A 14,843-nucleotide genomic window follows, 5' to 3' on the forward strand; every position below is an offset into this window, starting at 1 on the left:
TAAAAAGTCTTATACTAAACAATAATATAACCCATTATACATAAAAACTTTGTACTTAACAATAATATGGTCGGTTCGGTTTTTCGATTTTTTCGGGGATTAAAACCGAAAACCGAATCGAAAAACCGAATTTCATAAATTTTAAAACCATAACCGGCTGAAAAACTAAACCATTTAAACCGAATTATTCTGTTCGGTCAGTTTTTCGATTTTTCGGGTTTTATGTCCACCCCTAGTTGCAAGTTGGAGATGAGGTAAATAAATATTGACAGTAGGGAGCTTGGAGTATTTAAGTCAGACAAGAGGACTGATTTGCAAGTTGAAACTTCGGGCAGATATTTTAGGTTAATTTGCGTTATTTTGGTGATGGGCTTCCAAATTCAACCCTAAAATCCGTCGGCCAGCAGCCATCCAACCCATCACCATCTCTCGATCATCTCTCGTCGCTCCTCGTTCATCTCTCTTCGCTCGTCGGTCGTTCATCCCTCGTTCATCTTTCATGGTAAGGTCCCGGTTAACATTTCTTGATAACAGTGACACCCCTTCGATTGATTTTCATCTGTTTGTAACCATTTTGTGATGTTCTTATTCTGAACTCACATAAACTCTTGTGCTTTTACTCGTAAAAAATGACTGATCTTTAGGATAAGGGCGAGTTTTTTGATAATTTGTACGGTTCTGCTGCTGAACTTTAATGGAAAACTTGCGTTGATTAGATCATATGCTGGTGTGATGTTGAATCTTGATGTCGCCGGGTTTTGTATATTGACTTCTCTTTATTCAGTTCAGATCTTCTTGAATGATGAATTCTTAACTTACAGTGTGGATGAAATCTCATTTCTGTATATTTAATCGGTAGTCTTGTGCTTGGATGGTCGTATTATATCAGCTCTTCACTAAAGTTTGTTAGGTCTTTGTATATCCATCATAAGTTACGTGCTTTAAAATCCATTTCGTCCCTTCAATCAATAGTCTTGTGCTAGAAGTGGAAAAATTGCACATTCTCTCTTTTAAAAAATTGGTTTGCTTCAGTTATTCTAAATTTAGTTTGGTCAGTAACCAAACTGACCGAATAATTTGTGATAAAAAACAATGGAAAACACTAACTAAAGAAACTTAAAGCCATTGATCTCTATTGAAGTATACTTTTCTTTGAGTTGATTCCATGATGTTATACCACTATCCTTCCATTTTGCTATTGTTACATTCAATTCATCGACTTTCAAGTTTCATCGAACTGGAATCATCACAGGTGCAGCGCACTTTCTCTCCTCCCTCTCCTTTACCTCCCTTCACTCTCGATTTTTCTGTAATTGCTTTTGTATTACGAACAATACTTGTTATTACCTTTCTTGCAGGCAACACTTTACAGAGGAATGTCTAGGAAAGATAAACCTAGGCGCCATCATGGGTTGACTCAACAGAAAAGGCAGGAGATAAAGGAAGCTTTTGAACTTTTTGACACTGATGGCTCTGGTATTTAAATAACTATATAACAGAGTTACTAAATGTATATTATCATCCTTCCTGAACTGAGTATTGTTAATAATAAATACATTTTACAGGAACTATTGATGCCAAAGAGTTGAATGTTGCTATGAGGTTTCTCTGTTTTGTCAAAAACTCAAGAAAAATTTGAAAATCCTGGCATGTGGAACTGAAATATACTAATCTATTATCTTTTTTGGTTTCTTCTACAGGGCTCTTGGTTTTGAAATGTCGGAAGAGGTAATGGACAAGATGATAATCTAGCGGATATCTTTTTTAATGTGTTACCACTAGAAACTAGAGAATAATTTCTTATTTTTCCTCGTGGTAATGCATGTCTATTAATTCGCCTGATTCATAAAAAAATTGCGGCAGCCTTCTGATTTCCTGTAATTTTCACATATGCAAACTCTAGGGATTAAAAGTTGGAAAGGCTTTCGATTTAAGCCCACATTTACCATGATCTTTAACCCATAAAATTCCAGTAGTCTGGAAATGTTGAGTTCTTTCTTGTGCTAATATGTTAGTTTTTTACCAGCTGAGGTAACTGAAAGGAGTTGCTATTTGGTCTATTACTTGTTTACCATATAATTGTAAAATATTCTTAATTGGGTAGTTGCACAAACCTGGTTGATGATTATGCCTATGAACTCTAGAAGCAACTTAATAAGTTTTCTGGCATTTGCTTTTGGATTTCTTTAAAGATTTTGATCTCGAGAAATTTTAGCAGACTTTACAGTCAATAAAATTCTTGCATATTTGTTTGCAGATGGACGTTTGTGTGCATACATACACATTAATAATTTATAGGGACTCCTGCAAAACTCAATAGAAAAGATTATATGGCTGGTTTGTTTTCAGGAAGTTTTCATTTTAATTTGGATATTTGTTGCCATCAATACATTGTTAGTAGAATATATTTGTCGCCATTTTCCAGAATATTGTCCCTTAGATGCTACTTAGTTAATCATAACATCTGGCATAATGTCGCCACAAGGAAAAATAAGTTGGAGCACTAGATACCCGAGTGACTGGTCTATATTTGGTTCAGACATTTTTTTCGATCAAGTTCAGACATTTTATGGTTTCTTTAATGTTTATAATGTGAAGTTTTTCTTTAAAAAAATTTCCAAAGAAATGCGCACTTGAAAAATTTTCTTCGAAATTTCTGTGTTTTCTAAATTTAGAATTTAGTTCTTTCAAATATTGTTATTCTCGAATTTGTTAATGTTATTTGTCAATATTTTTTAAAGAATAAATTCCATGTAGTTTAAAAACTTGGGTGTCTGCAGGAAATTAATGGAATGATAGCTGAAGTAGACAAGGATGGCAGTGGTGCGATAGACTTTGATGAATTCTGTCACATGATGACAGCAAAATTTGGAGAAAGGGACACCAAAGAAGAGCTCATGAAGGCTTTTAATATAATTGACCAAGATAAAAATGTGAGCTGCTGTTTTTGTACGTTATATGATATCTTCATGTTATAACTGCGTTCTTCATCATGTAAATGCAGGGAAAAATTTCTTTTGCTGATATCCAGCGCATAGGGAAGGAGTTGGGTGAAAATTTTACTGAGAAAGAGATTCAGGACATGATTGATGAAGCGGACAGAGACCGTAAGTTTGCTCAATCTCCACTTCTAGTGCATAATTTCTCATGCATGTTCAATTTTGCTTATTTGAACTAAACCTTTTTTTAGTTTTGACACAATTTTGAAACATGTATGCGTTTTCAAATTACATTAGGGATATTTATTCTAAAACACCGTTACTTTCATTTGAAATCCTGAAAATCCCAGCCAAAGAACCTCTGTTGATTTGTCTAATCTGTAGTCTGTACGTGTCCTTGGTCAAAGCTTTTTAACATGGAGAGATGTCGCGACCCCAATTTTTCGACAAAAAGATTGAGATGAAATATAATTTTGGACGAAGAAATGTAAGTAAACCCAGAGTATCAACTCTGTAAAAGAACTGTTGCTCTCCCCTGGCCATGCAAGTAACAAAACTTTCAAGGAAAATAACAGAATGAATTTAACAAGCCTCCCTTTTGTCATGCCTTATTCCCCTCTCCGCCCACATCTAGATTGTTCCAAGGCCTTGGGAACTCTTGGTTAGGCCTATGTCTAGGGCCCAATAAAATATTGGAGAACGTAACTATACCAGCCTCTTGAAAATTAGCCTTGTCCCCAAGGCTGAGAGACATGAAACTCGATCTTCTTTGAATTCAGCGTCCTTCCAACCAACAACAAAATGACCATCTCAAAACCGAGGTCGCAGAACTCATTTCCAAAATAGTGGAAATCAAGAGGATACTCTTCAGCCCGTGCTTTAGTTATCATAAGTATGTTGACTCTTTTGTTATAATCCTGCAATTTCAAAGAACTAGGTCATTTAGCTATTTCAGATGTGGTTAGGGATTAGAATTTTGTAACGTTTTAATTCGTTACCCGTACTATCTTTATTTTGGCGGAAAACTCTTTCGCTTGCTTTGTAATGGACTATTCTAATTCAATATAAAAGTTTCCTATAAAAAAAAAATAAAATACTGTTGCTGTATGAATCCCATAATTTCACTCTCTCTTTATCTTGCATGGTTACATATTCTACATCAACAAGAATTAGTTCCTTTGTTCATACTGCACTCACAAGAAGCCTTAGCAGTTTAACTTCGTCATCTGCCTCTCTGAGTATTTGTTCCCATTTCATCAATTTGCGACACCTGTTCCTTGTTAACTCTGAGATGAACCTTTTTCATCTTCCCCAGCTGGATGTAAATTTAAAATTATATTTTCATCAACATAATTCATCAGGATCAATTTTATCTCCAGTTTCAACATAGAATACCCAAACAGAGAAAAATGCCAATTTTTGAGACCCGTAAGAATTCATAGGATCCATCAATCACTATATCTGGAAAAGTAAGTCCAAGTCCCTGCAAATAGCTTGTAAGCGTAGTCGATGGAGCATGATCATGATGAGCCTTCACCACTGTTTAGCTGCTGTTAGCAGTTCTTCAAGTTCCATATCAGCACCGATTTCTTTGCCTCCGTGACTCAAATTGCGTGTTTTCCCTTTTCCCTCCCTAAATCCGGCAGGTTGGACCACTTGTTTCAACACCGATCTCATCAACAAAAGGATAGCCCAGAGTATCAACTCTGCAAAAGAGCTCTTACACCCTTAGCAATGCTAGTAACAAAACTCACAAGGAAAATAATACAATGAATGTAACATCCCCTTTATATTTTATTCCCATCAGTCCCACATTAATTTTTTTCCAAAGCCTTGGGAACTCTTGGGCCTATGTCCTTTAGGTTAGTGCCGAATAATATATTGGAGCACCTAACAGGATATGAGTCTCATGTCTTAAATGCATTACACATGTTGATCTAGAAACATAATGGATTGCCGATTGTGCTATTGTTTTAAAGTTGACTAGACATGGATAGCGGAGTTGTGAGCTATTTCAATTTAGGCTGCATCATAGCTATTAAGGCAAGTGTCCAAAGGCTTTTGAAGTCCGGGGCCTTTCAGACCTGTGGTGTATTGAAGGTGAAAACGAATGACGTGTACCTGATCAAATTCAAACATAAGGCATGTAAATTAAACTAATAATTAGCTACAAACTATTAGTTATAAATCCCAAGTCAAGAATTCAAGCCACCAAAATACGATTATCATCGATTAATATTTGCTTTAACATAAAAATTAGCCAATAAAATTGCAAATAAGTGTGTAATAAAATGATAATAAACTAATCAATTTCAATAGACGTAACAGTTTGAAATTTAGATTAAAAGATTTTCAAAAAAAAAAAGGAAAAAAAATCTAAAAAAGAGCAACAACCAGCCCCAAATTGCCTGAGAAGATGCAAAAAGAACTCTTCCCAATTACTGGATTTCGACTGTCGCCGAAATCGTCGGAAGATGGGTTTTGGGTTGAGGGGGGTAATTGGGTATGGGCTGCTATGGGAAGGAGTTAATTGTTCAAGGCACACTCTGTGCTTGACCGACGTGCTCTTCGATATTAGTGTGCCTTTCACGAACTGGGCAGCGTCGATGGTTTTTTGAACGTCAATTATATTTCATTTCCTTAACTGCTGCAAATAGGGTCTCAGGATTTCTGGCTTAACCTTTTTAAATAAATTGTAGGGTTGAAAATTACATTCTTAATCATGTAAATCTTTTAAGCTGGAGCTCGAAATCAAACAAATGAGTGAAGATCAATAGAGATACCACCTATGCTCTTTTTGACAACCTCGAGGAACCTAATTCTCAAATAATGAAATAACAGAACTAGACCCATCGTGTGTTTCAAAATTGTTCCAAAGTCGAGCTTTAATTTTGAATATAAACTTGATCTGCTCATTTGCTTTGTTTTACCTTGCATCTGGGGATAATTAGGAATTTGTATTACTTGGTTGTACTATTGGGGTGATCTGGTAATGCTGAACGTATTATACTATTTTGGAAAAAGCATTGCTGTTGATTTTCATCATTTTTTTTTGTCTCTTTTCACACAAACAAACACATGGCTGGTGTGCACGATTGCGCGAAGTTATACGTGTACACAGACATTTCTCCAAAAGCTGCCTTAAAAATGAAAGGAAATGAGAAAAAAATGGAGAATGTGTTTTCTGCATGAACACTTCCCCTTTGGTCTTAGTCGAGACTTCTTATAGTTCATAATTTTAGTTTATATCATTTCTTAGTTGATAATTTGCGTGAATGATATTCAAAACGTTGATGGCTTTCTTTTCAATTCCCCTTACGGGGTATATTTCCTTCAACGTATGCAGGTGATGGTGAAGTTAGTGCAGAGGAGTTTATGAGGATGATGAGGAGAACTTCTTATGGGTACTAGGAGAGGTTAATATTGTGGTTACTGTTGCTGCTTTGTTTGCTGTAAAAATATAGGCTCTACACTTGTATTTTTGTAATGCCAACGCTGAGGCAAGAGATAATATGAGTGTTGTGTTTGTTAATTTAAAATAATCGACCTGGAGAGATCTATTATGTATATGACTTGGTAAGATTAAAACTTCTTCCCCTGGTGTAATGAATCAATTAAGTATTTCTTTAAATACGAGTTTTTGTGGTGATATAGATAAATCATTTGACGTTATAACTGATGATTGCTGGAGAATTATATAGCAAGAAGCTGAATTATTTTAAGAATAGATGAGAAACAGAGAGAGCAAGCAGTAAAACGTGCAGATGATCCTATGCATGTTTACCTATGACACGGAAGAATCAGTTAATTGATCTTGCGACAATTATGCCTGACCTCCCCCTCAGAACCTTCTTTAACATCAAGAAGTCCCATTTTTATGACCGCCCTCAGGAAGTCGAAGAAGAACATGGCTTGGTTCATGGCGTATCCGTTCACTATACCTTGAGTTCTTTCGCTTTCGAACAATGTCTGGTCAGAGAAGAGTACTCCAGCCTTCCTTTGCAAGGCTTTGAAGTAATCATTGTCAAAAGTATTTCTTGTCGAATCCAAGGTTTGCTCTGCGTTGCCACCTGCGCTGCATGTTTTTGAAAGTGCCCTTGCAAACTTTTTGTCCAAACTGGGATCCGAATCATGAGTGGAGTCGAAGTTGCTCAATCGACTCTTGAATGATGAACATTTTGCCATTCCCAGAGTGTGTGACCCTGCCAGATGCCATGATAAAATCAGTTGCTTATAGATGATGTTTGACATTGTGAGTAATAATATAGCTAAGATGATACTAGGTCAGGGTTTTAGATGATGATTCATGTTTTGGACAATTTTATTAACTCTTTTTTTCTACAATATGAAATTAAATGTTTATTGTAAACTAAGTGTTGTTTTTATATTTTAAATTTAGTAAGATATAAATAGTATTAGAAATTAAGGGTAATTATGGTTGGAAACCAAGGTTTCATTCGAATGAATTTTTTAACAATATTTTTATTAGAAATTATTTAAAATAAAACTAAAAATTTATATTTATATATACGTGCAAAAAAAAAAAAAAAAACCTGACAAAGCCACCATTTCTTGAGCAGTGAAGCCACGCTGGCTGAACATCCTTATAAGCTCCGAACTGTTTAAGGTAGGCGGAGGCAGGTTGATTGTGTCCATAATTTTTGATCTACTCCCATCTTTTCTTCCTTTGGGTATGTCGTATACTGGACCTCCAGCCTGAACCATAGTAAGTTGATACATAATTTATACATTTTATGTTGATGTAATAATCTGTACATGTATATATGTATCTTACAAAGAAAACAGCATCCCTAGCAGCCATTGCAAGAATATCAGCACAAGAAACAACTCCAGGGCACTGATTTTCGAGCTGCTCCTTGGCGTCATCGATGATATTGTATCCCCTCAAGCTTAAATTAGCTGGGGAGTCTTTCTCAGCCACATTATCCTTGGTGGAATCGATGAGTACCGATGCGTCGCATCCCTGAATAAAACAGTCGTGAAAATGCATCCTGAGAAGAGAAGCAGCAAGCGTTGGATCAGATTGCAAAGCATTGTACACAGTGTTCTTTACTATCATCTCAGCCGATGGACATGAAAACATGTAGTAATTCATGCTCAGCCCATCCGCAACTCCATTGATATTTAGACTCCAAAATCCATTGTTATCATCGCTACTTATCATTATTTGTATCGCGATCAGAATGATCAGAGGGTATCGAAAATCAGTACGGGATTTCATATACATATTCGTTTTGAAGTTATAATATCATCAACTAAAATTACTGATATGTTGGATTATCTTGTATATATATATATATATATATATATATATATATATGAATTACTAGTTGCTTACTACCTAGCTACTGATGAGTGCATGGTGTAAAAGGGGTTATTTATGCAATTATTATGTTGTCTGTGCTATTTTATTTTTAAACAAAAAACTATAGAGTAACCAAATTTTATTTTTTTAAGTTTGTTTAATTTTATATAATTTCAATTTCTTCCTCTAACGATATCATTATATATTTATTTTATGTTTCATACATATGTTAATTAAGCTCTTGATGCGGTTTTTGCTTTCTTTCTTGGAATGCCACTAACTTTAAAAGTTTATATGTTATTCATTTTCTGGATAGTAATTTCAATTTACTAAGGATGTTTGATTAGCGCTTGTCACTGTCATATTCTGGTGGATGATAAGGTTGACAAACTAACATGGTATAGCAAAGTCAAATTATTTTATCAATCAAGAAGCAAAGAATATAATGTACATTGACACGCATGATGAATGGATCGAAGAAAATAATCCTTCACCAAGAGTATATAACAATCACCCATTGGATGTGATGAAATATAGCTGCACACCTACCCGTACATATATCTGAGCACTGATGATGTGTCAATCACCCTTGGATGTGATGAAATATAGAAAAAATTGCACATCCAATGGGTGAGTGACACCTCATCGGTGCTCACATATGTATGCACGGTTGGTGTGCAACATATGAAAACTTGCACATCCAATGGGTGAGACTCTTTGCTTCATTTTTTAATGCAGTTCGGGCAGGATCGAACAAGAAACATGAAAAGAAAGACTATTCATCTTAATTGATAAGTTGTGGATTCATAGCCATTTCCAAGAAAACGATATTTTTACCATGGTCGAGACTGGTTTCCAATACCTAAAAATTTCTCGAAAGGTGTGCGAAATCTTTCAAGAATGGGTCGTTGCATACTTCAGATCCTCAAAAGTCGACAATGTTACAAATGTCTTACATTGAACATTAAAACTAATAAAAAGTAACTTATAAACCCAGAAAAATTATACTACCTATATGGGTAAGCCTTTTGAAATGGTTCACATTTTAGATTTTTAACCTAACAAAACTCCATTAATTTAAGCGAAGTGGTAGGCAATAAAGTGCAATAAATCAACAATAAGGAAGTGAGGCACTAACTCAATAGCGGAGCTGGTCTCCATATTAAAAAGAAAAAGGTGTGTCCACCATGCACTAATATACATAGTATAACCTGCTTTTCTTGTAGTGGAGAGAACTCGCTTGCCTAATTCTCTGCATGCCTCTACATAATTTACATGCACGCACATTGTGTTAAAATTCAACATCGCTCTAGAAATTTTAATAGAAGTTTTAGGTTCCTAATGTATAGAATCGAAATTCAATTTTAAATTTTTTTCTTAAAATTTCCCAGCAATATTAGGCTGCGTTTGGTTGGAAGGATAGGATAAACTAATGATTAATATGTAAATGATAAAGAAAATGATTGTGGTAAGATTGTAATATATGGTGTAAAATAATATTATGTTTGGTATGATTTTTAAGTGTGGGATAATTTTGGATTTTTGATGAAAAGGCAAAATTGCCCTTCCCCTTCGCGACGGCGGCGGCGGCGGCCAGAAACGGCCGACCGGAAATGTCGACCGGCGCCGGAAATAGTCGGCGCCGACGCCGGCGGTCGGCCGGGGCTCGGCCGGCGGTCTGTCGGCGGTCGGCCGACGCCGATCGTGGCGGCGGCGGTCGGTGGCGGGAAGTGGTGGTGAGTTTGAATATAAGAGAAGGGTAAAATTGCAAAATAGGAAGGATTAAGAGTTGGATAAATAATCCTAGGGGGTGAGGAGGTATTATTTTAACCTACCTAATATAACCTAATCATTCATAGGAGGGATTGACTTGGTTAAATAATCACGCGTACCAAACAACTGACTAGGTAGGATAAAATAATATATCCCGGCTAATCATCCGAACCAAACACGGCCTTAAAAGTTGTCTTAAATTTGTAGTTATTTATCCAATTGACTTCACAAAACTGAATTGAAATGACCTATCTCAACTGAAGTATTCAAAATGAGAAGACTTCAGTTAGAATTGATGTAGTCCAGCTGAACTGATTAGTCGATCAGTTTGGCTCATGATCAGTTAGCCACGTCATCAGTTGTATTTTGGAATACTCAGCAGACAAACTTCCAGTCCGTACCAAAGCAGAATAGTCTAATAAATCGTACCTATGTCAAAATAAATTAGTCTACATGGACTAGAAGACGATTCAATAGATATTAACCATTAAATACATTTAATGTGAGTGTTGTATTCGAAGACTATTTGTAGTTGATAAGTTAAGTTGAAGAAAGATGACAAAACGAAATGAAATACCAACAGAACAACTATCAGTTATATGCGATTTACTCTCAAGTTTATTCAGTTTAAAAGTCGCACAATTTAGCTCTTAGTTCATTGTTGTATTCGTACCATTCAGGTTACTTACAAAAGCTATTCAATTATATATCAAACTAATAAGTAAAGAATATAATTTAAGAGTTTCAGTTTGACACTTTATAAGTCCAACTGAAGTAGGTTATTATAAATCTTTGTAATCAATCAATGTCTTTTACTGAAATACTATCCTTGAGATAAAAGGGATGACATAGGAGCAGTTAAAAAACTTCGAACATCCATAAAATTCGTTGTGTTTATCATTCAATTCATTCTGTTTTCAATATCTTATCCAAACTTATTCAATTTATTTTTCAGTTTATTTCCGCACTACAATCATTAGGTAGCTGATTGATATCGACACAAAAAATTCCTGAATAGGTTCTTTAAATAATTTATTTATAGTCCAGAAATTATTTCAAGATTTGAAATGTTTATTCAACCCTTTTAAACACATCATCATCCTTATGTAGTATCTAAAAATCAGTATACGTAAACCTCATTCATGATAAAATAATTTAATTATTTAATTAATATTTTAGGTGATGCATGTTATGTGATAAATTATTTTAAATACTTATATTTATTTTATTATTCAATTTAAAATATTTTCTCGAGAGTTATTTTTTCAGACAAATATTCGATGCCGAACCGAGAAAGGAGACTGGAGACGATTAAGATGTTAAAAATTTAAAGTTATATTTTTATTTTAAGAGAAACCAATGTATTTTAAAAGATTTTTAAATTTTTTTATTTAAGGGCTAAAATTAATTTATCGAGCGAAATGGAAACGTTTAAGCATTTGAATTAACAAATTTCATAAAATAAGATATTTAAATACGTCTACTCGAGATAAAATATTTTAATAATTATTTTTATGACTTAATTAATTAATTAGCAAGTACTTAATTATAGGTAGAATCTAAAAATTCTAGGAATCTTAAGTTGTCAAATTTTTTAAAAACATCCGAGGGCTTAATTAGCAATTTAAAATTTGGATTAATTAACCTAAACACCTAGATAATATTTTAATATTATAAGAGGAAGAATCCTACCCTAAGTCTTATACATGACAAGCCTCTCATAGCACTACACCAAAAACACACACTAGACACATACACTAAAGCCGCGGCTTTCAAGGTGCTAAAATAGGGTTCTTTTTGTCTCTTATTCTACCAACAGTAGCTTAGGTCGCCCATCACACAACGTTCATCGATTTATTTAGTTATTTTTCAAGCCATAAAACGCAGCAAATTATCTCCATTCGGCCTCCGTTCTTCCCCGCGTTCATTTGTCGATATTTTTTGTGTTTTAACGTAAATCATGTCTAAACCCTTATTTTATGCATCGATCATGTTATGTACTATATTGTGATACAAATTATATATGAAAACTTGTTGGTTTGATCATATGTACGCTGGAACGATACAAAAACTATTTTCGATACAAAATATGCATGAACTCTTTCGTTTTCTCTTGTTTTTGAATGTCGTCTTCGCTGACCAATCCTATGGATTTCTACTACTTATGTTATGTTATAGGGCATGTTTAGATGCTAATAAGTGGTCCGAAACGGGTCGAGAAGCTGCTGGTGCAGCAAGAAGCGAAACAGTGCACGACCACACATATGGGCTGGTCACGACCTTGTGTGGCGTAAAGTTTGGTTGTTGGCTGAACCAGAGCTCGTGGCTAGGGTCTATGCAGGGTCCTGGGGTTGGCTTGGTATGGGTTGGTTAGGGTCTGGTTGGCTAGAATTAGGGCTGGAGTCGTGGGTGTCATGAACGCGCATGAGGGTGGCGTGACTTAGGGCTGGCAGTTTTTTGGTAGTTTAGGGGTTGTATGTTATGGTTTGGAATGGGATGAACTTGAGGCTTAATTGGTGTCTAAGGGTCGAGTCTACGGCTTTGGTTCATGCTTGGTTCGATTTGGAATCGATAGGAAGTCATACAGAACGCATAAGTGTCATAGTGTCACTCTTTGGGCAGCTTGTGTAATCATGATTCGTGGTGCATGGTTATGGGTTCGGGCCTGGTTCAGGTCTGGTTTGGGCCTTGGGCAGTATATTAGGATGTGTTTTACGTATGGGTCGAGTCCTGAGTCGATTGGTACGTCCTAAGTGGTTTTATTTAATTGGGGAGTCGTATGTGTCCGAATGCGTCTTAGGGGCTGTTTTGGTTTTAAATTTTAGTATGTTAGGTGAGCATGACCGAGGATGATCCAACGAGGTTAACGATGTTGGTAAGTGTGTATGACGTGCAAAATAATTATTTTTGAGGTACGCGATTTGTTTGTGGCCAAATTATATTACGGGTTTGGAAGCCGTAGAACGTGTTCATGGACCTCTCCAACCTCTTCGGAGGAATTTTGTTATGTTAGGAAGTAAACATCGAGTCCAAGGGCTATGGTGATCCTTGCCGGCCCAGTAATACTTAGGTTTAGTTTGATCAAATGAATAATGTTATGGGCCACTTGCATTGAACATAACTCTATGCTAAATGATTTACGATTACGATGATGAGCACGAAAATAGGATTTTATGAAATTTTTTACGTAGAAAGTCATGTTATAAATATTTATGTTTATATTGTGTTATGTACAAGTTATGTTTAAATTGCATGGATTTTTATTACGTATTACTTATTATTCGCGATTTATGCATGTTGAGTCATTAGACTCACTACAATTGATCAATGTAGATGGTGTAGATGAGGAGACTGGGGGGTTGACCAGTGAGCAAGTTTGGGCTAGTGGCAATGCAAACCCGTAGACTTTGTAGCTTACGAGATTTATATATGCACGTTTTAGAAAATATTTACTCTGATTTATTGCACTAGTTTCGGTGACTATTATGCTAAACTTTTTATAGAATGTTGGATTTTTCCAATTATAATGGATGTTTTTAAACTTGGATTTTTATGGTTGTGGTTTTCGAACATTAAAGTTTAATATTAGTTTTCTTTTAGTATGAGTGGTGAACATTATTTTATTTTATGAGTTATATTTGTAATAAACTATTTAACAAAAAAGATTTAAATTTGTCCTCAGATATTAAAGTAGTAGTATTTTTAGACACGGGTCATCACAGTTTTTATCAGAGTGCAAGGTTTCCTGATATAAGGTTGTGCCTACTACTGGTTGTGAGAAGCTCGGGAAGTCATGCCTCAAGTCTGTAAGTTTTTACGGTTTTAAATATATTAAGTGTTAAGTACTGAGTTTCCTTAACTGCATGTTTAAGTTTTGAACAATTTTAGCATGATATATGAATAGTTCTGTTATGCATGTTGGTTACGTGTTGGGTTAAATTATGGTACAATATGTCTCCTAGACGTGCGATTGACCGAGAGGGCCGTGAGGATCTTGAGTATGAGAGATTTTTCCTTCCACATGCAATACCATACCTTCATGCTCAGATGCTTGCGGGCATTACTCAGTTCTTTGTGCATTTTGCCAGAAACAATGTTGATGTGGATAGGAAGAGATGCCACAGGCTGCGTAGAGTCCAAAATCAGTACATGTATAACCCATGTATTTATTTAATTGTTAAATCATTTATTTAAATTTAAAATTATTTTTGAGATGCATGATTTATGAAATTGCATTATTTCAAATTATTTATATTTATGTGATACACGTTAAAATGTTTCTTGAGTTTTATGTTTCAGGCGAATATTCGCTGCGTGAAGGGGAAAAGAGACCGGATATATTTAGGCGATTTGAAATGCGGTATATTATTTCAAGTCAAGAAATTTAGTATTTTAAATGATTTAAGAAATTTTAAGCATTTTAAAAGCCTAAGTTATTTATTATGTGATTTTTAGATTTTAAGTTTTCAAAATTTCTAAGTTGAGTAGTAGGGATTTTAAACCTTGCAAATTTATTTATTTAATCTTTTAGTGGGGTTATGTAATTAGATTAGCATTATTTTATTTTTAATTATTTACCTAATCAAATTCTTTAGCCCCTAATTATTTAATTAATAAAAAATTTTCACCTAAAACTACACCACACTCAAGCACACACACAACACACACAACACACACGTTTTATTTTGGAGATAGCCTAGGGTTATTGAGCCTAGCAGCAGCCACCCATCTTCCTTGCAAAATTTCTGAGATTTACATTGGTTTTTCGAGCAAGAATCATGTAGCAAAAGTTCCCCGGTCATCTA

At 35.0% G+C, this 14,843-nt stretch overlaps 2 protein-coding genes across 2 annotated transcripts; one reads left to right on the forward strand and one right to left on the reverse strand.

The window, feature by feature from the left end:
- Nucleotides 1-311: 311 nt before the first annotated feature.
- LOC140803083 (caltractin) lies at nucleotides 312-6,570 on the forward strand. Its single transcript, XM_073158780.1, has 7 exons — nucleotides 312-502; nucleotides 1,359-1,476; nucleotides 1,566-1,602; nucleotides 1,701-1,728; nucleotides 2,781-2,933; nucleotides 3,005-3,107; nucleotides 6,286-6,570. The coding sequence occupies exons 1-7, from the start codon at nucleotides 500-502 to the stop codon at nucleotides 6,348-6,350; spliced, it is 507 nt and encodes a 168-aa protein (XP_073014881.1). The 5' UTR covers nucleotides 312-499; the 3' UTR covers nucleotides 6,351-6,570.
- Nucleotides 6,571-6,621: 51 nt separating this feature from the next.
- Nucleotides 6,622-8,266, reverse strand: LOC140803082 (peroxidase 47-like). The gene is made up of 3 exons (XM_073158779.1): nucleotides 7,735-8,266; nucleotides 7,493-7,655; nucleotides 6,622-7,141 (listed from the first exon to the last, which is right to left on the reverse strand). The coding sequence occupies exons 1-3, from the start codon at nucleotides 8,185-8,187 to the stop codon at nucleotides 6,744-6,746; spliced, it is 1,014 nt and encodes a 337-aa protein (XP_073014880.1). The 5' UTR covers nucleotides 8,188-8,266; the 3' UTR covers nucleotides 6,622-6,743.
- Nucleotides 8,267-14,843: the final 6,577 nt, after the last annotated feature.

Source organism: Primulina eburnea, chromosome 10 (genome assembly GCF_022965805.1).
Source record: "Primulina eburnea isolate SZY01 chromosome 10, ASM2296580v1, whole genome shotgun sequence".
In the NCBI taxonomy this organism is placed as follows: Eukaryota; Viridiplantae; Streptophyta; class Magnoliopsida; order Lamiales; family Gesneriaceae; genus Primulina; species Primulina eburnea.

Bases quoted from the DNA above. Each gene is read 5' to 3' on its own strand.
- LOC140803083 (XM_073158780.1), top strand. The intron at 1,477-1,565 runs GTATTTAAATAA...TACATTTTACAG, and splicing joins TTTTGACACTGATGGCTCTG to GAACTATTGATGCCAAAGAG. The intron at 3,108-6,285 runs GTAAGTTTGCTC...CAACGTATGCAG, and splicing joins TGATGAAGCGGACAGAGACC to GTGATGGTGAAGTTAGTGCA.
- LOC140803082 (XM_073158779.1), bottom strand. From the start codon at position 8,187: ATGTATATGAAATCCCGTACTGATTTTCGATACCCTCTGATCATTCTG. The intron at 7,656-7,734 runs GTAAGATACATA...ACTATGGTTCAG, and splicing joins CTAGGGATGCTGTTTTCTTT to GCTGGAGGTCCAGTATACGA. The intron at 7,142-7,492 runs GTTTTTTTTTTT...GGCATCTGGCAG, and splicing joins AGAAATGGTGGCTTTGTCAG to GGTCACACACTCTGGGAATG.